We start from the raw sequence: 26,469 nt of genomic DNA, 5'->3' as shown, positions 1-26,469 counted from the left end.
CCCTGAAGGTTGCTGAGAGGTGGAGGGAAAGAGTGTGGTATCTAAGAGGGGGAAATGGCTGGGAGGCCAGATGTGGACCCCAGCATAGGCCTTCCCAGGAAATGTGGCCTCTGTGAGCCTTGTGAACATCCAGCATCTTTGCTCAGAGCTCACCTGCAGACCTCAGAGCCAGGGGCAGGTTGGCATGAGAGTCAGTGGGAAGCCAGCTAATAGTAGGGATAAGGCCTGCCTGGCATAGATGGTAGGTGTGAACACAAGCTGTGATATTTCAGCACAGACTTGGATTCAGTCACAAACGGAGAAAAAAAAAAAGAAAGAAAGAAAGAAAAAAAAACCACTAAATATTGTTCCAATGATAATATCGTCAATAACAATCACTGCTAACAGTTATTGCAAGTTGACGATCAGCCAGGGAATGTGCTGTGTGCTTTACTTACATCTTTGCATTTAATTTTCACAAAACCCCGTGGGGTACATAGGGTTGTCCCTGTGTCCCTGTCCCTGTGATAAGGAAACAGAGGAAGAGAGGTGAAGGTGCTTGCTGCAGGATTGCTAGGCCCATAACTGGCCCCTGGAGGCCCAGCTCAACTGCCATGTGCTGACATCCCTGCCCCGGAAGAGCGCTCCCCCCCCCCCCCCGCCCCAGTGCTGCTCACTTGGCAAGGACCACACGCCCCATTTATGGAGCTGCACAGTTAGAAAGCACTCCCCCTTTGTTTTCCAACAGTTGAGCTTGGCCACAGCTCTGGGAGGGTGGTGGTGTTCTTTGGGGGAAGCCAGGGCATGGAGAGATGAGTTGTGCCCAAGGTCCCTCCGCTGCTAAGGTGTAGAACTGGGATCTGCACTCGGGTGCCCTGCCTCTCACAGCATATTTGTGAGCTAGACTTCAAATTCACTTGAAGCTGGTTTTAATATTGTGCACCCAGCCACCTTTCCCCAACTCTTAGGTGTCCCACAATTTGTCACCACCCTCTCACTGCTCCAGAAGTCATTGAGAGTGGCCGACGAAGTCATCAGCTCTGTTTACTGTGATCTGACATGACACGAAAGTGGCATCCAATTTGATGCGAGCCGCCTGCATCGAATGGCCTTCTATTTTTACATTTGTCACAAATTGGAAATTACAAGGAGGCCAGGTCTTGCAGAGTGATTGGCTGGGGCTCTTTGAAAGCAGGGGGCGTGCAGCCAGGTGGAACAGGCCACATTAAGGTGCCAGGGGCTGGCTGGCTGCCAATGGGGCCCCCAGCTTCCGGGGCCGAGTGGAATCCTGGCATACAGACCAGGCTGCAGGAAGCAGGAGTTGGTGGCTGTCTTGGACGGTGACCTGCAGCTCTGCCCACCTGTCTGTGCATGGTGTCTGCAAGATCAGTGTTGCATGCCAGCTCCTGACACAACTGAGCCCTGGCCAGAGGGACATTCAAGGTCAAAGATGGCCCGAAAGACATTGACAGCAGGTTGTTTTCATGGCCTTATTGTTTGGTAAGGAGGTTCTGTCCAGGGAGAAGGCAGCAGCCACGGGAGTTGAGTGACATTTGGTATCAGTATAGCAGTTTGCTGGAACTTGGTGCTGCTAAAACTTCTGGTCATCATAAGAGTCCTTTGCAGGTTGCAGAAAAATGTTCTTGAAGCTGTTCTGTCTTTTGATCCCATATCAAATATTCCAGGGGAAGAAAATGCGGTCCTTGATATCCTGGAGAAGAATCGTCTGTCAAACAAAAAAAGACATTTTTTTTTTTAAAAAAGCTAGTTTTCTCATAAAGCCCAAGTCAGAATGACCTTGACTCAAATGAGGTCTCTGTATACATGTGAGTACATGCACGCTTAACACTTATGTAGAATTTTATAGTCCAAGTTTGCAACAGCCCTGGGAGAGCCAAGTGAAAATATTATTGTTATTATTATTGCCATGATTATCTCCATCCTTTGGATGGGGAAACAGAGACTCAACAAGCCCTGAACACAGTTATCCCCAGGTGACGGGATTCACCTCTACTAAACCCAAGTCTGAATCTAGCAAGTTGCCCCTTGAGAAGGAGCCCGACGAGCTTAATCCATGCAGACTGAACCCCGAGCACATAGGGACTGATCTCAGGATAGTACGGGAAGGCACAGCCCTGCAGTTCAGGGGGCGGTGGGGAAGAGCCCCGGCATCGTTTTCGCCTTCCCTCTAGTTCTGAGCTTGGGCCAGAGGTTAACATCTCCACAATTATTCCCAGAGTTTGTGGAATCTGATATGTGCTCATTTGGCCAGGAGGGCCCCCAGCGGTAGCCAGATTTGGGAGGAAAGGAAGGGATGATTATTCTCAGTGCGTGAACACAAGCATGCTTATCTAGGTAGATTTGGGTGAAAACAGATACACCAGGGGCCCTGTGAGGTTGTCCAGAAGGATCTCAGGGCCTCGGCAACCAGGAATGGTGTGAGGAAGCATCCATAGGTGAGCCTTGGGTTGTTTGGGACCTGCTGGAGGTGCAGGCTGAGTGGTTCTGAGTCCTTTCCAGTCAAGAGGATAGGAAAGGGGAAGGAGTCACTCATTCAGGCCATTACTGCACTTCCCCCTCTGTCCTTGCTGAAGATTATGAAAAATCAAAGTTCTGGGAGCTTCCTTCTGGGGTGTTGGGGGGCAGGGGCGCCTGAGAGTTTAACTCTTCCTCTCAGCCACCGAGTATGGAGTGCCCCCCTGGGCACGGGTCCTGGACCGCCTGAGGCCGGTGAGAAGAACCGCCTGAGGCCGGTTGACTAAAGGAATCTGACCTTTAGTCAACTCTATGCCCCTTCTCACGGGCATAGGGGGATAGCTGTTACTGTCCCCGTGGGCCAGAGGAGGACCTGGAGGCTGAGGTAGACGGAGTCACTCACCCTGGCTTGCACAACAGAGTTTGAACCCAAACCTTGCTGATGCCCCCTCTCCATGTGCCTTTTCATGCTACCCATTGCTTTTGGAAAGCACCTGAGTGGAGTCACAGTGGAGGAGGCAGGGGCTTGACTCACCGAGGCAGAGAGTAAACTTTACAAAATAAAAGCCACCAAGGCCAAAGGTTCCCGTGCCCTTGATTATGAGGTCCAGCTTCCCTGCTGCCTAAGTCCCTTTGCCCCTTTGCTCCCATGTCCGATGTTTTCAGAGCTTGAGATCAAGGACTTGCCTGTGATTTAAAAACAGGAAAGAAAGTAGGCTTGGGAACAGGGAAGTTGTCCTACTGAAGAGTATTATGTGAAGATGACATTTAAATGCATGCATTTTTAATAGGTTGGTAGCAGATGATCGGATAGCTGCAAGCCTTGACTTTGAGGTCTGACTGTGATCCAGGCACTGAGCTGAGTATTTGACAAGCAGTGTTCTAGGATCCTCCATAAGGAAACTGAGCCCCGGGGCGTTCTCATGGTTACCCAGGATCGCCCCACTGACATGCCACAGAATTGCCACTCAGATCTAGATCTGCGGGACCCTGAGGCTTGTCTTGGGGTCCGGGCAGGCTTCAAGCTTGCAGGGGATAAAGGGCAGGGTCCTTCCCCTCTCTGGACTTTGATTTCTCAGTCTATAAAGCTAAGGGATTTGGACTGGACTGGACGATGAGCTGCACCCAAGCCCGGAGCCGGCTCTCCAGGCAGGGGAAGGGCGGCTGCATGCCCCGCTTCCTCCTCCATTTCCCTCATAATAGCCTCCCGAGACTAATGACTGGGGAAGATAAAGCCCTTTCTCCAAATGGCAGTGAATGCCACTAATGACAGAGCAGATGCAGCACTGTTAATTATGCCGCGGGTATTAAATGAAAATGCCAACCTGGGATGAGTTTAATAGTGCTGCTGGGCTGGCAGTGGCCATGCCTAAAAGTGATGCCATGGACCTGGGCCGAGGCACAACCACCCCCTCCCCAACTGTAGGTCCAAGACAGGAGCCACAAAGCCTGTCCACACTGGTTCCTTCCCCAGAGTGGAGTCCACGGTGGCTCCTTGAAGCAAGAGATGTTGGTGGCCACTTGGGACATTTTCATAGAGGCCTCTGGGGGCCTGACAGGTTATCCTCAGGGGCAGATGTGGGCAAACACCTGGACCACGGAGGGTGGTCCAAACACGGTGGGTTGTGGAGACAAACCAGGCGTTTCTGGCCTCTCACAGTCAAAACTACACATTCCCTATGAGCAGGAATACTGTGTCTTCTGGCATCTCTGGGGTTCAGCATAGTTCGATACATCGTATTACTCCCTTTGCTTTTTATTATCTACGAGTCTTCTTCAGTGAGAGCCAGAGGCCACTATCAACTGTGAGATGAGAGTGAGGCAGGACAGGCAGGTAGACCAGCTCTCACACCAACCTGGCCTTCCTGGACTGCAGGACTTTCCACCTGTCGGGCAACCATGGACAACCCTTTTGCCTTCTAAGCCTTAGTTTACACATCTGCAAAATGGGGAGAGTAAGGCAAAACTATGTCTCCTAACCAACCCCAGCTCTGGACCCCGAGGGTCACGGAGGTTGCATAAACATCTGAAAAGTGACGTTTGGTGAACAATTCAGCAAAGGAGTTTGGTCACTGAAGGCAGTTTCTGGTTCTTCTTATGGATTTAGGATGTCACCCAAACCTCCATCCACTCCCCAGTAGCTCCAGTCCCCTGCCTCCTGCCTTCTGGACCTGGATAACTGTTTCTTGGGTTTGTCTAGGCCAGAGAAAGTCACACAATCCACTCATTTCAGACACCCCTGTGTTACAGATGAATAAACTGAGACCCAGAAGGGAGGAGCCCCAAGGCCATAGTCTCTAGGACACAAAGCTTCTAACCCCTAACCCAGTGCTCTTTCCCCTGCCCCAAGCCAGCCCAGCTCCACTGTTGAGAAATTATTAAATAGAGTTGGTGGAAGGACTCTGGTTGCCGTGACAACGGAGCCTGTGTCCTCGGGAGATAATGGCGTTGTACAGGCAGAGTGATGTGTGTTGAATGCTGATTCGGGACCTGCTGGAGCGAGTGAGCAGGAGTGCAGAGGGAACTGTGTCTGGAGTTTGAGCTCCCCCAGCCAGGAGACTCAGGCTGGGTAGGTGGGGACAGCCATGGGGGACCCTTGCCCTCCCTAGTTCCATCTTCCCACAACCTCAGCAGAGAGAGATAATTACCTTCTCTTCATGAAGGCACGAAATACAGCCAAGAGAGGTGAAGGGACTCTTCATCCGGGTCACACAGGCAAGACATGAGATTTAAACTTCAGACTGGTGTCAAAAGTTGAAGCACCGGGGAGGACCTGGAGGGGCACCTAGAAAGGGCGGGCGGTGGGTGGCATCAGGAACCAGAAGAAAGCCGGCTCTGAGCCCTGCACCCAGAGCACCTCAGCCCCCATAAAGACTGCTGAAGAGGGTGCTCGGGATTCAGATGGGCCCGGGATGACATTTCTAGCCCAGGAGGAGTGAGGAACCAGTATGTCACGGTAGCTACCCATCTCAGCATTGGAGCCAAAGTCAGATCCCACCCTGCTGCTTCCTAGCTGCATGACCCTGGACAAGTCACTGTACCTGTGTGGACCTCTGTGTCCTCATCTGCAAAACAGAGACCATAACAGACTTACCTCATAGGATCGTTCTAAGACCAAATAAGGTAAGGTAGATGGAGCCTCCAGCCCTGCTCTTGAGCGTCCAGCTCCATCAACGGTAGCTGTGATTATTAACCAAAGAGGAGAGGGTAGGAGAGGGATCTGCTCCCAACCGTGTATCAGCTTGTAATTTGTGGTGTTGGGAGAGTGAAACTGGCTAAAATGAGTATGAGAATGATGAATAACAGAGCTCTTCATTCCGGGCTAGTGAATATCAGCAGAACAAATGAACAGCCCCCATTACCAAAAATATACATAAATATTTTGCATTTGGAAAGCGTGATTGATGTACCTCGCTGCAGCACGCTGTCCCTAAAAGCCCATGTGCAAACCATGCTAGGGGAAATTGCCTTTTCTCTGTGCCAGCTATCTAAATGACCCCGTGCTGGAAACCCTTTCGGAGAATAAATACTCTCACCCACGCTCTTCATTTCTCCCTCCTGCACAGCTGGTCCCAACTGTTTACTCCTCTCCTCGGGGATCGGGGAGCATGGGGTTAACACCCTGAGAAACCCCAAAGTGCATCATTTGCATGCTGGCAAAGATGTGATGTAGCTGGCAGACAAGCCCACTCCTTTTGGGAGGCAGAAAGAGGGTGCCGAACCCAGGCCTTTGCTGTTTTGAAAGCGGTGGTGAGAGCTGGGATCCTGAGGACTTGGAGGCAAGCAACCATTTTGTCTGTTTCCGCAAACCTGTCTGAGCAAATCCCCCGGGAGGTGACAACCTGTTTCTGGATTTCCCGAGAGGGAAGGTCATTTGTTCACTGCTGATCCTGGGGCTGGATGACAGGGCGTGAGGCAGTGAGCCTGAAGGCCCTGGATTCCCGACCTGGGGAGACTCGCTCGGTGGGCGCGCGGGGAGGCGCACGTTAGCGCGGATTGGAGCGAGTGTGCTGATTGCGGGAAAGGTACACATGTCCACTTTGGGGGAGTCGTGTTTGATGAACCATACGCTTTGAGAGTTTGATTGGATCGGCATTTCCCAGTGGCTGGCCCTGTTCCCTTCTATTGATTGCCTATAGGTTAAGATAACTGCGGCATCGTGCCCAGGACTTTTCCCCGTAGCTGTCAAAAACAAAACAAACGATTCCAGCGCTAATCAAGTGGTTGATTATGATACCTGCCAGGTAGCAACCAGGTTCTGTGTTAACCGCTTTACATATTATCTTATTTAACCCTCATAGTAGCTGGAAGTAGGTATCATCACCTCGGTCTTAGAGAGGAACCCGTGGTCACACAGCATCTGAGCTGAGGCTCAAAACCCGGGTTTTTCCTGTTCTCAGGGCCCGTGCCCTTAACCATGAGCCTGTTCCTCCTGCCCCTGTCGTAGCTGCCAAATCAGCTTCTGAAGACCCTGTGACACCCCCAGTGAAAGATATTCATGAGTTTCTTCATTGGCCCTGGACTTAAAATGCACTCAGTAAAAATCCCATTTTCCCAAATGGGTAGATTTTTCTTGCTGCATGTGAGTTTTTCGCTTTGCAAAGAAGGGGAGATTCATACTATAAAGATTCCTCTTGAAAGCTAAGTGAATGAATCAAGAACAGATGCACTGGCTAAAGTGAGCATTCATTTGAGGCTTTTAAAAATAAAATCAGCTTTTTCTTGTGGGAGATATCGAGACCCTGGAATCTGACCTTTAGTCAATTCTGAAAACACACACCCTCCTCATTCTTGCAAAATATGCTAAAACAGTGTCCCTCTACATTAAAAAAAAAAAAAAAATTCCAACTGAGCTTGTGTTAAGAGAACGACAGGATTTGTTGTTTCCCAAATATAAATTACAATTACAATACTGAATATGCTTTTTTGATCAATACCATCCACCCCTGGAGTTTTGCCCATCTCCTAGGGAAGTTCGGGAAAGAGTAACTTTGTCCTTCTACCACTTAGAGGAAGAGCTTTCTGGAGTGACTAGATTGCAAACTCAGGACCCACTGAGAGCCAGGCAGGTCAAAGAAATGACTAAAGAGGTCAGGGAGAGGGTAATAGTCATGGCAGGACATACAGTAAATGGGAAAACACAGACCTACTCCCTTCCCCCAATACCTGCCCATCCAAGTTTTAAGGTTCTGATATCAGTCAACCAGACACGCATAAAGGACCCATTCGGCGCCCCCACAGGCCATCAGTTTGAAATCCCCGCTGCTTCTTATTGTGACTTTGTGCGGGCTTGGTCCAGACGGTTGACCTTTGGGGTCCTCAGTGTGTTCATCTCTAGAATGGAGCCAATAAGCCAGTGGAGTTGGAAATGGAGCCCCAGATGTGGGTGCTTGATAATGAACTGAAGGAATGCCAGGAGCCACAGCCACTGAAGTGCTCTTCTGTGACACACAGTCAGCTCTCCATTTAGGTGGCGTGTCTGCGTGTGACTTATTACAGATTATCATTTAGTTCGGCCCGTGCCTGCAGTACTGCGTTTTCCTTTTTCCCCAGTCTGAGATTTTGAAGGGCGTTTATCTTAATGCCCTTCAGAGTCCTTCAAGCACATCTTGAACAGGAGAGAACAATTATTCAACACCCTGATTTTCTCACAAGTGTATCTAAAAAGGCAAAGAGTGATGTAAAAGAACGCTAGGTGGTCATCATGTCACTCTCATTTCCTGATCAGAATTAATCCTTTCTGACTGATTGAGCCCGGGCCTTTTCAGAGGCAGCCCCCAGAGCGCAGCCCTACAAGATTGCACATTCTCGACTGAGGGAGGGAGGAGGAAAGGCGCAGCCTGGAACAGGACTGCGAGAGCCCCGAGGCTGGTGCCCGGCGCAGGGTACCTCCCAGTAGGTGCCTCGAGCCCTCCAGGAGAGCACAGACCCATGGGCTGGCCCACAGAGCATCCAGTTAAACCAAAGGGAGGAAGCCAGCGTGGCAGGCCCTGCGGCCTCTGGCCAGGGTCACAGCTCCTCAAATGCTCAAGACTGGGGCTCTGCAACCACATTTCTTCCTGCTAAAACACAGGCCCCCTCCTTCGCTGGTTCTCCGGAGGCTCCAGTGAGATCCCAGAGTAGAGCCTCGTGCAGCCCACAGGAAAGGGACAGCACCCCATCTCCCCTCCCTCCACTGCCCTTTTTATGTTTCTTTTTCCTCCCATCTTCCTCCTGTGCCCCTGCTCTCACTGCTTGCTTGCTCTGCTACTCACCTCTCCCTCTGATATTCCTCACTCTCCTCCTTCCTGCCCTCTCTCCATCCCTCCACACCCCTCAGCACCCACCACCCACGGAGGGCTGGACTCTGTGCCCCAGGCACCTGCTGGAGCTGCCCCACTCAGGTGCTAGCGGAGGAGGTGAGTCCCGGCTCTCCTTACAGGGAGCCCTCAAGAGCTCATCTCTTGGCAGTCCTGTGACCTCATGGTAGGACCCTGAGCTGGCTGCAGGGGAAGCATTTATACCACAGAAATCAACCTTTTGTTTGCTTTCCCCGGGGCCTGCCTGGGACCCCCCAAGATGCACACCCCCTACAGTGCCCAAGGTGAGGAGGAGTGATTAGAAGCATGCTACTGCCTCCTGGATCTGGGAACGCAGACAAGGTGCTTTACTACTCTGAGCCTCAGTTTCCACATCTGTGCAATGGGGTGTGGAGAGAGGTATATATGATCATCTGTGAAATGCACTAAATGTATTAAGCATTTAATAAGCATCTAGTGTGGTCCTTGTTCTTATTACAGGACACATTGCACCCCCTTTTTCCTGCATTCAAAACCCTTTACTGCTGCTTTCCACCTCTCCAGCCCCAGCTCCTAAGTCACCTCAGCTTCTAGCCAGCCATGCCTGGCTCCTCACTGGTCCCAAATACATTATGCATTTTCACCTTCTTCTCTCTGCCCACAGTGGACCAGCAGCTAGACTTGGGGTAAGACAAGGACTCCAGTCCTGCTTCTCTGGCTCTGATTATAGAGAACCCCCCACCTCTGTCCCCTTCTGCCCAAGGGACACAGTGCCATCCTCTCCCAATTGCCTGCCAAGGGGGCCAACCCTCCTTCTCTAGCCTGACAAAGAATTTATCACATGGATTGCTGGTTACCTGTGGCCCAGCCATCTGAGAACTCGGTGGCAGCAGAGCGAGACCCCGACTGGCATCTTTATTCCCCTGCACCTAGTGTGGGACCTGCTCCCCAGGGGCATGCACGGTCTGTGAGGGCTGGATTAGACTGAACATTGCCTTGACAAGAGGAGGTGCTCAGTGGGGCTTTGCAGACAATTAGGGGCCAGGACAGATGTTAGTAAACCACTGATTGAGCTAGACACACAGGGTGAGATGAGAATCAGGACACAGATTGGAAGGCGCCCTAGAAGGCGCAGTCTGGCACCTCTCCTTGCACACGGAGGAGAAGCACAGCACAGAGAGCAGAAGGGGCTGGCTAGAGATCACACAGCTAGCACTGTGTGCAGTGGATTCCCCCGGGGGCCTGCGGCTCCCAAGTCTGCGCCTGGCCATGCTCCCTCTTTGCCCTGCAGACGTGGCCTGAAGGCCAGCCTCCTTCCTGCTGCACCCAGAAGCCACATGTGCAATTGGAGGAGAGCTGGGGACTCCCAGAGGGGATCACTACCCCTTGGGGCTGGCTCCCCTTGCCCCCGGGGACTCTATAATTAGAGCCTCTAGCCCGTGGGGCCTGGTGAGAGCTGTTTAGCCTGGATCCCAAGTGGCCTCTTATTGGCTCCTGGGACACTGGCAGGTTTGCCCGATAAAACCATGGGGACAAGTTAGCCTCTCAGGGAGCCAGGCCTCCGCAGCCTCCCTTGGGTTTCTTAAAAGGAGTGGCAGGCCTTGTCCTTGTGAGGGTTTGCCCTGGAGGGAATTGCTTACTGGAAATAGGCCACTCTTACCCTAAAGGTGGGGTTTGGGGGTTCCATGAGTATCCCACTAGAGACAGCAGAGTGTTTAAGGTCATGTATACAGGACCCCAGCTGCCTCATCTTAGCTCCCCTCGCCCCTAGATATGAGACCTTTGGCAAGCCACTTTAACCTCTCTGTGCCTCAGTTTACCCATCAGTAAATGGGGAGGGAGTGATAATACACAAAAATTATTTAAAGCAGGCCCTGGCATGTTAGTAAGTGCCGGGCTCACTTCCTTCCTGCACTCTGAGCTCTTCTTTTCCTTTCCTTCTTTGTTCATGAAAAGTTGGGAATCTTTTTTCCTGTGTGCAACCACAAAAGAAAGAGAAGCTCAACTCCTGGAGTTTAGTTCATTGTTAGATGGGTCTGTTAAGCCTCTAGCAGTTATAAAGCTGATTTTTTTCCCTCACTGCTCGTTGGGGGTGTGTGGGTGCATTCTCTTGCCTTCTCCTACATTCCAGCTTTGGGGGGACCCTGGAAAACCAGAATTCCAGGCTCTCAGAGGCTTCAAGTAGAGGGAAAGGGCTTGAGTCTGAGTTTTCTCATCTGCATGGGGCTGTGAGGCTGGGGAAACTCATCTACGTGCAGTCACATCTCTTCCCCTCAGAACCCAGCCGGAAGGCTCGAATGGGTGGTAAGGCTACATCTAAAGACTTTGAGAGCTTCACCCGGCCTATGTCTGGGAGACCCCTGCTGGGTGAGCAGATACCACCATATTGTGAGAGGGCCTGGGTTAAATCCTGTGTGACCTTGGGCAGGTCATTTGGCCCCTCTGAGCCTCATACCATCATCTGCAAAGTGAATCTAGTGATCATTTTAGTTTCAATGCATTTAGCACTTGCTGGGCCAAGCACAGCCCTAGAAAATTCAAACCCAGTCCTCACTCTGTGTGAAGTGGTTACTGTTGGCTCCATTTCCCGATGAGGAAATGAACACTTTGAGAAAATAAGTAACTTACTTGAAAGTCACAGCAGGATGTTGTGAAGCCAAAGGCATTCAACAGATGCTACTGAGAAATGCAGGGGGGTCTGCAAATTACCTCTCAGGTATGTCGAGGTAGATGAGTTCGAGCTGAGATGTGGAGCTGCTTTCCTTCATCTCTTGAGTATGAATGTGTAGTGAGCTGAGAATTGATTGGGGCGGTGGGGGTCTGCAAGGATCATACTGTTTGTGTCCTGTGTGACCTTGGGCCAGCCACCAGCCCTCTCTGGGCTTTGTTCTTCATCTGTAGACTGCTGGTGTAGACCAGGTGTACCAGTGTGGCAGAGAGCAAGTCTGGAGCAGGAAGGAGGCTGCGTAAGTCCTGGCTCTATGCCCTATTGGCTGAGGGTCCAAGAAAAGGACCTACCATCTAGACCTGTGGCCATCCCGTTTGCCTGCAGCTCGCACCCTGGCCGATTGACTCCTCACCCCCAGACTCGGGTCTCTGAGACCTAAGTCCTGAGGCCTCCTGGACCTCTCCAACTGCCCCTTCTACATCAAAGCACCTTCTCCAGGGAACTGTCCCTGACCTTCAGGGCAGGTGGTGTCAAAGGCTACCCACAGCACTTGCATCCGCCTGCCCACTTCCATCCTCCCTCTAACCTTCTGCACATGATTATCAGCTATTAATTGGTCCTCATATTTGTGCAATGTTTTTCAATTACAAAGCACTTCCCCAGCCATTCATCTCTTTGAATAGCAACCTAAGCTGCTGTTTATTGAGCACTTCCTGTGCACCAGGCCCTCTGCTCTCACCACCCTCTTTCCATGCATTATCTCGATTCAGAATTTCACAACCATCCTATTGAGTACAAGAGTCCGTATTTACAGATGAGGAAACTGATACTCAGGCACGCTAAATATCTAGACCCCGGTCACACAGGGATTGGAACCAAGCTCTGTGAAATAATCAGTCATCCCTAGCTGACAGTTGCCAAAGCTTCTGTGTACACCCAAATCACTGGGACTTTGTTAAAATGCAGCTTCTGATCCCATGGGTCTGGAGTGGGGCCCAAGATTCTGCATTTCTAACAGACCTCTGGGCCATGCCAATGCTGCCTCTTGGAGAACCACACTTTGGATGGCAAGGCCTTGAATCACCAAGCAATCTGAGACTGTTTTACAATAGTCACAGGCTGGTGAGCCTCAGTTTCCCTTTCTGTCAGATGGGTGAAATAGCCTCTGGCTTACAGAGATGGCATGAAGGCTGTATGATACAGCACCTATGAAATGCCTGGCACGCAATAGGTGCTCAATAAATGCTGGCTCTTCTCCTTTGATAGGAGCTGGCATGGGTCTGGATACCCAACAGATGCTCAATAAAGCCTGTCCAATTTATTGAGCCTAGCATTTTTCCCTAAAGCAGAGAATAAACTGCATTATGTTTCCCTTTGGAATGAAGCCAAACCCAATATTAATTTTTTTCTTGAACTGCAGTGTTCCAAAAAGAAATAAAAGCAAGTAGAGTGATTGCAGTATGAAGCAAGCCTCTGTAATTTCTGTAATTACAGAATGGGAGCAAGACAAAGCAGGAGTATGTACAGCGTCATGGGAGGGAGTGGGGCCCCTACTCCCAGGCCTGCTGCTCCCGCGGTTGCCTTCCCGGCTCTTCATGGTGTCCTACTCCCTCTGAGCCTCGTTCTGGACCCAGCCCTAGCCTTGGACAATGGCAGCTCTGAGACACCGGCCTTGGCCTTTTGGCCTCTCCCCAAGTCCCCACCCCACGCAGCCACCAGTCCCTCTGATGCAGAGGGACAGAGAGGAGATTGTCCAAGGTGGCTGCCACACAGTCCCCTCCCCCCAGCCTGCCATCTGTGCAGGGCTGGGCTGCTGATAGCCAATCTGCTAGCAAGACCAGCAGGCCCCACTTCCAGAATTAATCCCTGGTCCCACTCCTCACCACCTCTGCCCTGGCTGCCACCATTTAGGTCACTGTCCTCCCTCACCTGGACTCAGCCCCTTAATGAGCCTTCCTATTTCTACCCCTGCCCTTCTGTAGCATCTGCTGGGCAGCCACAGTGAGACTCCTACATGTAAGTCAGATTTCCCCCACTACTTGCACCCTCTACTCTCTCCTATCCTGTTTAGAAGAAAATGTGAACTTCTTGCCATGGTCTCTGAGACCTTGTGTGATCTGGCCCTTGCCCGCCTCTGACTAGTTCTGTTCCCTCTTGTACTGGACTCCAGCCAGCACAGCCTCCATGCTGACTCTCAAACATGCCAAGCTTATTCCTGCCTCAGGGCCTTTGCACTTGCTGTTCCCTCTGTTTGAAATACTGTATCCTAGAGAGTTATATTTCTGGCTCCTAATTCAAACTGAAAAAGTTTTTGTTCAGGCCAGATAAAACAAGCCCAAGGGCCAATTTTGACCCATTTTGCCACTTCTGATCTAGAGCTTCCCAATTTTATTTTTTTTTCTTATAAAGCATTTCCTCACTGAGGGATTGGCAGAGGTATTCTCTCTGCTTGGTTTGGCCCCATTTTTATCGATAGCTTTAGGACTTGGTCTCAAACTGCACATCGAGGAAGGAGCATGTTCATGGGAACATTTTCACCACTTTCCTGCCTCGAGTCTCTTTCTTTAACTCCTTCCCAGAGCTTCCCTGAGTGAGTCTTCTTCTGAAATACTAATCTAATCACATCATCACCCCTGTTGCATTCCTGCTACTGGTCCCTAAGTTCCTTAGCCTGGCTTTCAAGGTCCTTTGCAAACTGACCTTCCTATCTTCAAACCTCTCTCTTTCTGTTCCTGCATTTCCCTCCACTTGGGAGGCCCTTCCCTCTTTTTGAGCTTGTTGAATACCTATTCACCCTCCAAAACCCAGTTCAAGTGTCCCCTCATTTGGGATGCCTTCTTTTTTCAAAATGAATTTATTTTAGAGAGAGAGAAAGAGAGCAGGGGAGGGGCAGAGGGAGAGAGAATCCCAAGCAGGCTCCACAATGAGTTTGGAGCCCAATGCGGGGCTCGATCCCATGGCCCTGAGACCATGATCTGAACCAAAACCAAGAGTTAGAGCCTTACCTGACTGATCCTCCCAGGCACCCCTGGGATGCCTTTTCTGGTTTAATTAAATCATCTCTTTGAGGCCCACAGTGTCTTGTTCATACAGTCTTACAGCACATATCTCAGGGTAGTATGGTTGCTTACACGTGGAGATATTTCTCCTTCTAGGTCATGACCTTGTCAAGGTCACAGACCTTGTCTTATTAATGTTTGTGACCCATGTGTCCAGCCCAGCTCAATGTACACATTAGGCCCTCGGTAAATATTTACAAAATGGAATCTTTCTGCTGGCTTCTGTTACTTCACTGATTTGAACTCTGGTTCAGAATACAGAGTGCTTGAAATGATTGCTCCATCCTCATTTCAGCACACAGCATGTGCAAGTAAATACTTGCTGAATGAAGGAAGGAGTGAATGTGTAGGGGAGGGAATACAGAGGATGTGTCACTGTGGTTTCACATTACAGTGCCCTTTTGAACATTGCTTCAGCAGGATTCAGTTAATAAAACATTAAGGACTTGGAGCATGTAGGCAGGTTCTTGGTCTGCAGCATATGGTCACCTGACGTGGAAGAACCAGAAGACTCTGAAGATGGCCCCAAATCGTGAAGTGGTGAGAGGCATTCCTTTTACCCATCCTGCCAGCAGGTAGAGCAGAGTCACACGGTCCAGGCGGGTGGAGAGATGCATGGTCCTACTGCTGTAGAACACAGCTGTCCTCTGACACTGGGCGGCCCCAGTGTCAGAGGACAAAACGGGAGCCTATTTCAGGAAAGAGGAAATAACAACTGGCTGGAGGGTGGCTCCTACTTCAGAGATCCTTCATCTTCTAGAAGGATAGCCAGATTCCTTTGCTGTGAATTTGCACATGGATGTGCTTTCTGTGTGCTGTTTCTCGCGAGAGAGGGAAGCTGGTGTCAGGAATGAAAAGGGACAAGCAGCTACTCCTGGGGTATGTGAGTGAGGCCCCTTCTGGAAGTGCTGTCTGTAAGCCCTGGGCCCCAGGCTTTTTGACTAACAAGGATCCCTTGATCACTTTCCTCCTGTCTATTAGATGCTTCTGACCTTTGTTCTTGCCAGACTTGACTAGCCACAGAATAATTCTTTATTTTATTAACCAAACACACAAGTGGACCTCTCTCAGCTTCTGGCTGGCCTAGGGTGATGACCTGGACCATTCTCCAGATGGTATACAGAGAGCCCAAAGCAGGGAGATTTGAAATTTTTATTAGCTATTTTTCCCCACGGAGGCTAAAAGGACAATTTCCATCAGTCTTCTGAAAATGCTGCAAGTCTCTGGAGGGCCTTGGATAATAAGCTCTCGATAAATGTTAACTGCTGTTAGTAGTAGTAATATCATCATCACTGTGCCCATCATTGTGGTGATGAGAACGGCTGGGATGGCCTAAACCCTCCCTCTGAGCCAGATTATTCTATCGTAGGCTTTACATGCATGATCTCATTTACCCTTTACTACAACTGTACGAATGAAAGATTATTATTATTTCCCCATTTTACAGATGAGGATCAAAACAGGGAGGAACGGGCCCGGCGCTTGTAACTGTCTAGGGGAGCCGAGGTCTCTGACGTAGCACCATCTCACTGCCTTGCAACTCAGGGGCCCTTCTCCATAGGAATCCCCAAGGAAGCACCAGTGTATCAGTTCACGGCCTTATGCTGTTACCTTCACGTTTTGTCTTCTAAAAGGAAAACTCCACATACGGTTGTGTGGTTCTTTAGAGGGCAGTTACAGCATCTGGCTGAATCTTTCCCATATTCTGAAGATAGCGTGAATGCCTTCCTCACGCTGAGCTCTTTAAGCGGCCACAATCTCTGATCTCTCTGGCCTTTGCACGAGGAGATGCTAAATGTACTCATGGAGAAGACCGTGGAATAAACCTCCTGGTGAACCAGAACTCTGCTTCCTTCCGACCTTCTACTTTCCTCTCTGTTGATGCTGAATGGTTTCTTCAAAGGACATACACACCACATTTCATCCCATTAAACGCAGCCTGCCATCTTGCCTGCTTGCTGGGAGTGAGCCACAGCTGTGTCTGTCTGTCTGTCTCCCTTCCTGTGTGGTGTGGCGCAATCTGAGGTCCAGTGCACAGTAGATTTTGGAGTTTGGTTTGAGTCTCCATGGATAATCAATCAAGATATAAGTATAAGAGTGTATCCAGAGCAGAGGCTGGAAGTTGTTCCCATAGGCTACTGGCCTACCTCAGAGCTCAGTCAAGTTGGTAGAACAGAGATTCAGGACTTTAGCAGGAATCCCCTGAGCCAACATGAGCAAAAACAGGGCACTTATTTTACCACAGTGGGGATGCTTTCTTTGTAAACTCTAAGCGTAGGAATGTAGTCCGTTTTAAGAAAGCCTGGAATGGCAAAGATAAATGCTGTCAAGACTCTGCAACGTTTGACCTCAATTTATTCTTTCCTCCTCAGCAGACCAACTCTCCCTGCTACTCTGAGTACAGGTGGGCAGAAGATAGCTGCCTAAGAGTTCCCAATTCCCCCAGACAGGCTGGCCTTCTTTCTCAGCCTCATGCCAAATTACCAAGGAAGGAGTTTTGTTTGACTAGCCAGAGTCAGGTGATCAGCCCCAGTCCAAGGTGTTTGGATCCTTTTGAACAAACATGGTGGCTGGAGCCCACAAGGGTAGGTCATGGGGACAGTTAGGGGCATCACTGATTTGACAATTAATGGCTAACCCCCCCCAACACACATATACACAAAAGGGGGTCCATTTTATTTATTTTTTAAATTTAAATTCCACTAATTAACATATAGCGTAATAGTGTATTATTAGTTTCAAAGGTAGAGATTAGTAATTCATCAGTCTTTTCTTTTAAGGATTTTATTTATTTATAAAAGACACAGAGAGAGGCAGAGACATAGCAAAGGGAGAAGCAGGCTTCCTGTAGGAAGCCCAATATGGGACTCAATGCCCGGACCCCGGGATCACACCCTGAGCCAAAAGCAGATGCTCAACCACTGAGCCACCCGGGTGTCCCAATTCATCAGTCTTAATATAACACCCAGTGCTCATTACATCATGTGCCCTCCTTAACGTCCATCACCCAGTTACCCCTTCCCCTCACCTCCCACCCTCCCTCCAGCAACCCTCAGTTTGTTTCCTATGATTAAGAGTCTCTTATGGCTTGTCTTTCTCTCTGATTTCATCTTGTTTTATTTTTCCTTCCCTTCCCCTGTGATCCTCTGTTTTATTTCTTAAATTCCACATATGAGTGAGATATAATAGTTTGCCTGTGTCTGATTATTTCGCTTAGCATAAAACCCTTTAGTTCCATCCACATCATTGCAAATGATAAGATTTCACTGTTGATGGCTGAGTAGTATTCCATTGTGTATATACACCACATCTTCTTTATCCATTCATTTGTCCATGGACATCTGGGTTCTCTCCATAGCAACAGTGGATGTTGCTGCTATAAACATTGAGGTGCAGGGGCAAGGGGGTCCATTTTAGCCTCCCCTTTCCTAAGGCTGCTCTCTCTCCTGCATATCCCAAGACTTCCTGGTAGACCAGAAGGTGGGCTACCATCCCTGACAGTGGGAGGTCACCCTACCTGAGTCTGGAGTTCCTTCTGCTGGTGCCATGCCAAGTCAGGAACTAGTTAGGCATCCAAGCCAAGCCTGTTGGTCAAGTCTGAAAACAAGAAACAGGATTCACTGTAAGGTTTGGATTCCAAAGGCAATCTGGTTTTCTGTGAACTCTAGGAAGAGACCGTAGTGTTTGGTAATGAGGACTGCATGTGAGGAGCTGGGAGGTGAGTGCACCCCAGTCAAGATCCTCCCCTGTAGGGCAGAGCTGAGGGAGGAGGCCATTGGGCCTGAGCCACACACTGCTTTGGCTCTGCTCTTACATTTCAGAGGCCTCAGACCATTGTTCCACACAGTCCTATTTGCTCTGAAGGTTCCGTAAGTTTATTCTGTGTCATTAATTTAAATTTTTTGTAGAAAACTAGAGATAATTATAAAAATCCAGAAAAGCACAAAAAAGGAAACAAAAGTCACATATAAAGTAATCACTGTGAATGCCTGAGATATATCCTTAGGGTTTTGGAGGTTTTTTTTTTAACGAATAGATTTGGGGGTTCCTACTAAATAGGATCCTACTAAATAAACTATTTTGAGGTCTGCTTTCTGCACATTTGGTCAGGGGATGGAGAAAAATCTCGGCTGCATCTGTTGGCTCCCCAATGGGCTACAGCCCCTCTGTTGATATCTTTTCCTTCTGATAAAATGATGGAATGCCGTCCCGTGTTGCCCTCATGCCCACCCCCACAGCTGTCCTGAGAGGGCCCCTTCCAGCATGTTCCTAATGCCCTGTGGCTAGCACCACACTGCATGGACTCACACGGTCACCCAGCTGGGGGGCTCTGATGGGCTTCCTGCACCCCTACTGCTCTTGCCCCAGGGCTGCCCATTAGCTACCACTTGCCAGTTCACTGTGGTCCCTCCTCATCTCTCCTTTGTAGGCTTGCACCCAGGGGTTGCAGAGGGAGCTGCTCTGGAGCTGACTGACCCACCAGGACCATCAGGTAACACCCACAACCAAAACAACCATTTGTGGAATTCTCTTTCTAAACCAGTCAGGTGAAAAATACCCATACGACCATTAGAGCTTATTTTTGCCACAATTCTACAAGCCAGATAAGATTACTCCCATTTTATAGATAGAGAAACTAAGGCTAGAACCATCAAGAGCGATATCTAGGGTCACTCAGCTTATAAGGTAGACTAGAGTTTTGAATCCAGGACCGGGTTGGGTCCAAAGTCATACACCATTCTCTGCTCCATGCTGCCCCTGGAACTAAAGAGACAAGAAGAGTGCAGAGTGTAGGTGGAATGTCTTGGGTCAGAGAGGTCATGTAAACCAGTGATCGTTCTTCACTTGAGGGCTGGGACTGGCTCCCAGCATAAGAATCTCCTTTTGCAGAATTTGTTAAATGTATAGATTCAGGACTCATCTTGAGATTCTGATGTGGAACATCTGAGGTGGGACCTGGAACTCTGTATCACTATAGAGTTTCGCAAACAACTTGGAAGCATAGCCAGGCTTGGGGACTGCTGACAAAATAGTCCCAAGTCCCCGCCATTTGCCAGGCACAGGAGCCTTGCTGAATAAGAGAAGAACAACCACCTGATGTCCTATTAGTGTACTCCATTTAGAAGATAGGAAGAGCGGGCTCCAGGGAGGTTAAGCAGTTTTTTCAAAGTCACAAATGTGAAAGAGGACTTTGACCATAATTAGATCTGTGCTCACTTTCACCCACCACCTGTAGCCCAGTCACCTCCGCATTTGGCCCCAGGGTAAGCCCCTCCGTGGCTTACATTCGCGTGGTTTCTGTGGCCTCAGGGTTCCTCAAAGACGAGCAACACTTAATATTTCTGTCTGGAAATTTGCTCTCCTTGGTTGTCTTCTCAAGGAAGACACATACCAGGGGACATATGACACAGATGCAGATCTGAAGTTGATTTAGGAGCTATCAGGACAGCCCCGCCCGCGCCCCCCCACCCCAATCTGGAAACAAAAGTCACCGTCCTTCCTTCAGGGGAAAGAGGGCTTATGAGAGAGGCTTCTCTAGTCCCTAGGTTGTGGGTTATTTTATTTGTGGTATTTTGGGGCAACTCCAGGATTTTGCCATCCTTCCACGCCTGTCACCCCCGCCCCCATTCTCCTAGGGTGACCTTGAGCCGCAGAACTGCTGTCTGCGTGGACTGGGGCCGACATCACACGCCCATCTACCAGGACCTCTGTGTCCAGACTCCGAGACATGGCGACCAATGGCAGCAAGGTGGCCGATGGGCAGATCTCCACGGAGGTCAGCGAGGCCCCCGTGGCCAATGACAAGCCCAAAACTCTGGTGGTCAAGGTGCAGAAGAAGGCGGCAGACCTTCCGGACCGCGACACGTGGAAGGGCCGCTTCGACTTCCTCATGTCCTGTGTGGGCTACGCCATCGGCCTGGGCAACGTCTGGAGATTCCCGTATCTCTGTGGCAAAAACGGTGGTGGTAGGTGCTGGCCTGGCAACCTCCCAGCCGGGTATGGACCCCTTGAAGGGTATCACCCTTGGGCATTTTCTGGGACAACCTTAGGGGAGGGCCCCTTAAAGACCAGGCCCCATTTCCTGTTTTTATTTCTTTACCAAAAGATTGCAAAAAGTTTACCTCTTCATTTTGCAAAGAACGAGGGATGTAGCTTGAGCAGAGGATATTCTTGGGCCTCGTTTTGGCTATGGGTGCTGCTTTTTTTTAAAGACTTTATTTATTCTTGAGAGACACAGAGAGGGGGCAGAGACACAGGCAGAGGGAGAAGCAGGCTCCCTACAGTGAGCCCCATCTGGGACTCGATCCCGGGACCCCAGGATCACGCCCTGGGCCGAAGGTGGCGCTAAACTGCTGAGCCACCCGGGGCTCCCCCTGGATGCTCCTTTTAAGGCAGGGTGTAAGGAAATTGTGGCTGGGGCCCCAGAACGCCCTGGCGTGATGCTTCCTCTGAATGGGGCTTCTCCAAAGCCTTGGGACTATGAGCATCTCTCTTCTCAACCCCACAGGAGCCTTCCTAATCCCCTACTTCCTGACACTCATCTTTGCGGGGGTCCCGCTCTTCCTGCTGGAGTGCTCTCTGGGCCAGTACACATCCATCGGGGGCCTGGGGGTATGGAAGCTGGCCCCTATGTTCAAGGGTAAGTCTGTGGAGTGAGGCCGTCTGGTAGTGCTCCTGCCCACAGAACTGTGGTGAAACCAGGGCCTTCCTGATGCTCCTGGCCACGCTGGAGAGGGACCTGCTTGGTTTACTTCTCAGCAGAGTGGAGTCCTTGCAGGGGCCAGGTGGTAGATGGCAGCCCCGGCTAAAATCTAGGGTGCTGGAGGTGGACAGGAGGGCCCAATCCAGAGACTCCATATGCACATCATCCTGCCCTGTCCTGTGAGCTCATTTCCCCAGCCAGGGCTGGGTACCACTTTCTTTGTTTCCTCGCTCAGTGCCTGACAGACACTCAGATGGATGCATGGAGAACCCTTCTTGCCTGGCAAGCTAAGACCCCTGTCCTATCTACAACCAGCCAGTGCTGGGCCTCAGACCCAAGTCCTCACCTGCCAGATGGGGGTGACCTTAGCCAAGCTGCTCCTTGTCTCTGAGCCTCAGTGCCACCTGTATCCAAGGTCCAGTAAGCTGGTGGGCCTCATGGAAAATGATGAGAATGACGCTCACTGGGATAGTTACTATTATTACTCTAGGAAACAAATATCATGATGCTATGTCTGCTCCCAGGTGTGGGCCTTGCCGCTGCCGTGTTGTCATTCTGGCTGAACATCTACTACATCGTTATCATCTCCTGGGCCATCTACTATCTGTACAATTCCTTCACCACAGTGAGTGGCCCCTTGGACCATCCTCTGCAGAAGGAGCCAGACCCAGAGCCCACCCTGTGTTGGTTGGGACAACCATTCTGCTGGAAGAGCTGTTCCTGGGGAGGGGGGGCATGGTTTGTCTTCAGCAGCCCCTACCTCCCCACAAGTCGTCGTAGCACCATGAACCAAGCATCTGCTCTGGGCCTGTCACTGAGCCTGGTGCTTCGTGTGGGCTGACCCCTAATCCTCCTGACACGCCCTCTTAAGGTGGCTATTGTTAGCTTATTTCATATGGACTCAGACTGCCTGGGTTCAAATCCTAACCCCAGTATATACCAACTGTGCAACTTTGGGGAGGAGACTTACCCTCTCTGAGCCACAGTGCCCATATTTATGAAAGGAAGGTAGAAATAAAACCTGCCTCATAGAGTTGTGAGGATTAAGGAGTAAATATGTGTAAAGGGCTTAGAGCTACCTCACAAAGCAGTGCTGTTAAGTGTTCACTGTTCTCATCAGTGCACAGAGGGCCAAACAGGCAAGATCTCTTACCTGAGGTCATATAGCTGGGAAGTGACATCGGGATGAACACACAAGACCTTATGGTGCAGCTTGGGAAGCTGGCTTTCAGAGTGAAATGATCAAGGTTAAAATTTTAGCTCTGACACTTAGGAGCTGTGTGATGTCGAGCAAGTTGCTGCCCCTCTCTGATCTCCAAAATGGGGATCTCAACATGATCTGCATCTGGGAGCTGATGGGAAGGGGAGGGGAGATAATGGATGGCTTTGAAGAGGCTCAGGGGACCATGAGGACAGATGAAGGGCTCTGGGACCACTGTCGCCATCCCCTGGGGGCTCAACAGGGCTTGTCTGTGCCACTCTGCCTTTGCAGACGCTGCCGTGGAAACAGTGTGACAACCCCTGGAACACAGACCGCTGCTTCTCCAACTACAGCATCGTCAACACCACCAACATGACCAGCGCCGTTGTAGAGTTCTGGGAGTAAGTGTGGGGCCATCAGAGCTGCGGGTCCTGTCAGCCAGGGCCAGCAGGAGACAGAGGTGACGGGAGCTGGTGATGTGCTCAGGGCTAAGGGAGATACGAGACAGAGTGAGGCCTTTTCCTCCGCCATAGAGAGCTGGGCCCTGGAAAAGGCCACTAGACACAAGCTCGAGAAAATGAATTCCTGCTTCCTCTCTCTTCCTGCCCACTGCTCCTGCCATTGGTCAAACCTGCCAGAAGCCAGAGGGCGAGGGAGCCAGTGATGGCTACATCACTAGCCTCCTGGGGTGTAGAGCAGGCCGGACAAGGGTGGAGAGTGTGCTGCTGGAGGGGAGTAACCAGCACAGGCCAACGAAATCCCAGTTCATCCTGAAAACCAGTCCAGTCTACTTAGAAACCCAGAGTTGTTTGCCATACAGGCACACGCTTGCGTGCACGCTCGCACACACACACACACACACACACACACACACACACACACACAGTTCATATTGAGGCCATGCTTATTGTATCTTCAGGAGAGCACATCCTAGATGGTGTGTTGGGGTATTGCTTTTACAAAAAGGAGGTCTTGGGATCCAAATCTCTTTGGCGTGAAGGAAGCATCTGTGGCTGGCAGCTTGAAAGGGCCTGGGAGCGCCCTGGAAGGTTCCACTGCACCTTGCATGGGCTGCCAAGAGGAGCTGTGCTCAGGAGGTGTCAGAACACGTGATGAGAGTCTCTTTGTGCAGAAATGTCCTTGGCTTAGGCTGTCTCCTTACAAATAAAAATCAGATTCTTCTCCGGCTGCTTCTTCTTTCCAGCATCTGCCACACACATTCAGGATTGCACTGAACCATTTATTCAGTAAATATTTCTTGAGCCCTACTATGTGCAGTCTGGTTAGAGAAAAAGCAAACATAAACAAACAGGCAGTGGAAATGCCAGAAAATCAGTGCTAAGGGGAGGGGATGCACTGGAGGCCATAGGAATCCCAAGTTCGTACCTAGACAAGCCCAGGTGAGGAGTGACATCTATGGTGAAAACCACATTAGAAGAGAAAACCACAGGTGTTGGCAGGAGGAAGAGAATGTGAATGAAGGCTTGGAGGCAGGTGAGAGCAAGCCAGGCACAGGTGAGGGCATGGGAGTCATCCAGCCTGATGAGTGCTTGAGGGGCTTCGGGGAGAGCTGAGACTGGACAGAGAAGCAGGGCCAGCTCAGAGGGCCTTGCAAGGTCAGCCTGGGGAGGTTGGGCTTCATTCTGAGGACAGTAGGGAGCTATTCACTGCAGGGTTTTAAGCGGGAGGGTGACATGATCAGACATATAATTTAGAAGGGTCCCTGAGGCTGGAGTGGGAATAGAGCAAAAGTCACAGTGAGGGTCCTGTTAGGACAGCAGCCAAACAGGTGAGCAATAATCATGGCCAAAATAAGGCATCGGCAGGCCCCTTGAGCAACTAGTGCTTTCTATGGGTTAGTATAATGGATCCTGCATTCTCCAGCCCACTCCTGGGTGTCAATGATCACAGATGTCAGTGCCATCACAGTGGAGGATCTTTCATCCCCGGGGCACCCCCCCAGGTCACCCCAGCTCCCACCAGCCCCACATGACTTTCTGCTCCCTCCACTGTCCCACCAGGCGAAACATGCATCAGATGACAGACGGGCTGGATAAACCAGGTCAGATCCGCTGGCCTCTGGCCATCACCCTGGCCATCGCCTGGATCCTTGTGTATTTCTGTATCTGGAAGGGTGTCGGCTGGACTGGAAAGGTAAGGCATGTGCAGAGTGGGGAACAGAAGGGATGCATCTACAAGGGGATTTCTGTCCTAGACAAGGAGTCTGTGCTTCCAGGAACCCCACTGAACCTGGAGTGCAGAAGGTCCCTATATCTCTCTCTGCCTTGATTTTCTTTCCTGTAAAATGGAATTAATAACATCACCTACCTTCTGGGCAGTTGTGAGGATGAACTATGATAATGTAAGTCAGTTACACACAGCCATCACAAAACAGATGGTTAACTTTGCTCAAGGACCATTGAACAAACAGTCCCTGAGCATCTCTGCTGTCCACGCCATCTTGTTCTGGAGAGATCCAGAGATGAATATTCCACATCCCAGCCTTGGAGGAGGAACACAGATGGATCAATGAATGGATAAATACCCAGGCTCTGTACTGAAACATTCCTGAGTTCAGATCCCACCTTGGCTGTGTACTTGGCTAGGTGACCTCAGGCAGATCACTTCACCTCTCTGAAACTCAGTTTCCTCCTCTGAAAAATGGGGCTTGTATGTTGGCTTGTTAGGAGAATCAAATGGGATGGTGATTTTGCAAAATACTTGGCAACTAGCAGGAAGAATTGTACTTGTTTTTGTTTTTATTATCAGCAAGGGCAGAGCCAGATCAAGCTGGGGGATCTAGCCTGGGGACATCTGGGGAGCTTGCCAGTCACTTTAGAGGGAAGGGAACTGGCCTCACTCCCACCCCTTACCCCTTAAAGCCCCACCTCAGGGGTCCAGGGACAGAGGATTGCCCAGCCTCTCACTGGACCCTGGCCTGAAGGAAACTTAGAGGAAACCTCTGTGAGTTCTTACAGCAAAGCAAGTAAGGGAGAGAAGGGATTGAACAAAATTATGCTGGAGGAGGGAGGTCCAGGCTATCCAAGCTGATGTGAGCAAAACAGAACTTTAAGGAGCTCCATACTTGGGCATGAGTACAGTACGCTGATGAAAAACTGCCCAATTCCAGTCTGGTGGGACCTTTGGACCTACCAGGTTCTCAGATCCAAAGCCGGTGTCAAAACCTCTCCGATGTATCCCTACATTAGGCAGGCAGCAGGAGGGCACAGGTGTCTCCCCGCCCAACTTTAAGAAGTAGAAGAACATAGGGCCTAAGGGCTCCAGAAGAGATAGAGGTAAGCTTGAATCTCAGTCTCCTGATACCTAGCTATTTGTGCTTGGGCAAGTCATTTTCCCTCTCTGTGCCTCAGTCTCATCTGTTAAGTAGCTACAATAATAGTACCTTACAGGGTTGTCATAAAGACTGAGGAGAATAATCTATGTAGAGTGTGTAGCATATGCCTAGCACCTAGCAGGCAGACAATACATGGTATCAATTATCTTTTGAGGGAGTCATCCAAGTCATCAGTAAACATTTATTGAACAGCTTCTGTGTACCTAGCCCCATGCTAAATGTGGAAGACAAATTCAAGTGCAAGACCTAGGCAATATATATTAAGTATATTGTATTTCCTATATAACTAATCTTTTCTGAGTAGGCAAGTTGATTGTACCCATTTTCCAGACAGAAAAAAAGCAAGCCTCAGAGAGAATAAAAAATTGACTCAATGTCAAACAGCTTATAGGTGCCACAGATGGCTTCGAATTCATTTTTCCTAATTCTAAGTATGGTAGCTTTTCCAGTGGATCATGGCTGCCTTTCCTAACTCTGGAGATTCTCAGATCCATTCAGGGAAATGAAATTAACCTGGAGAACAATTCATGCTGATCAGAAAATAGGGTCACATCAGACTGTGAGATAGAAGGGTTGCTGAGCTTGAAAATTGCTCATTCACAACAGTGGGCAAAGAAATGTCATTTCAGAAAATGACATCAGTCTTTTGATTATCAATTTGGCAGAAAAAAAAACATTTTAATGATTATACTCAGTGCTGGCACCTTTGTGGGGAAGGTGTGCTCTGAAATGCTGGACAAAGTTCTGTTTC

At 50.0% G+C, this 26,469-nt stretch overlaps 1 protein-coding gene and 1 long non-coding RNA gene across 4 annotated transcripts in view; one reads left to right on the top strand and one right to left on the bottom strand.

Annotated features, from left to right (window-relative positions):
• SLC6A1 (solute carrier family 6 member 1) overlaps nucleotides 1-26,469 on the top strand; it is a 42,160-nt gene that overhangs the window by 3,404 nt on the left and 12,287 nt on the right. The window contains exons 1-7 of one of the 3 annotated variants that reach the window (XM_077857816.1): nucleotides 6,215-6,233; nucleotides 18,889-18,951; nucleotides 20,096-20,425; nucleotides 20,968-21,099; nucleotides 21,687-21,787; nucleotides 22,655-22,764; nucleotides 24,385-24,517. In XM_077857816.1, coding sequence (XP_077713942.1) covers nucleotides 20,188-20,425; nucleotides 20,968-21,099; nucleotides 21,687-21,787; nucleotides 22,655-22,764; nucleotides 24,385-24,517 — 714 coding nt within the window. In that variant the 5' untranslated portion in view covers nucleotides 6,215-6,233; nucleotides 18,889-18,951; nucleotides 20,096-20,187. Of the gene's footprint in view, nucleotides 1-6,214; nucleotides 6,234-14,917; nucleotides 15,000-18,888; nucleotides 18,952-20,095; nucleotides 20,426-20,967; nucleotides 21,100-21,686; nucleotides 21,788-22,654; nucleotides 22,765-24,384; nucleotides 24,518-26,469 lie in introns of those variants that run through there. The other 2 variants (XM_077857815.1, XM_077857814.1) reach the window with 2 other exon arrangements.
• Nucleotides 662-5,719, bottom strand: LOC144289569 (uncharacterized). Its single transcript, XR_013357412.1, has 3 exons — nucleotides 5,549-5,719; nucleotides 5,103-5,239; nucleotides 662-1,705 (listed from the first exon to the last, which is right to left on the bottom strand). It is a non-coding gene; the product is annotated as an uncharacterized LOC144289569 (long non-coding RNA).

The sequence above is a fragment of the Canis aureus genome, chromosome 19 (assembly GCF_053574225.1).
Source record: "Canis aureus isolate CA01 chromosome 19, VMU_Caureus_v.1.0, whole genome shotgun sequence".
In the NCBI taxonomy this organism is placed as follows: Eukaryota; Metazoa; Chordata; class Mammalia; order Carnivora; family Canidae; genus Canis; species Canis aureus.
This window is presented reverse-complemented; position numbering and strand designations above follow the sequence as displayed.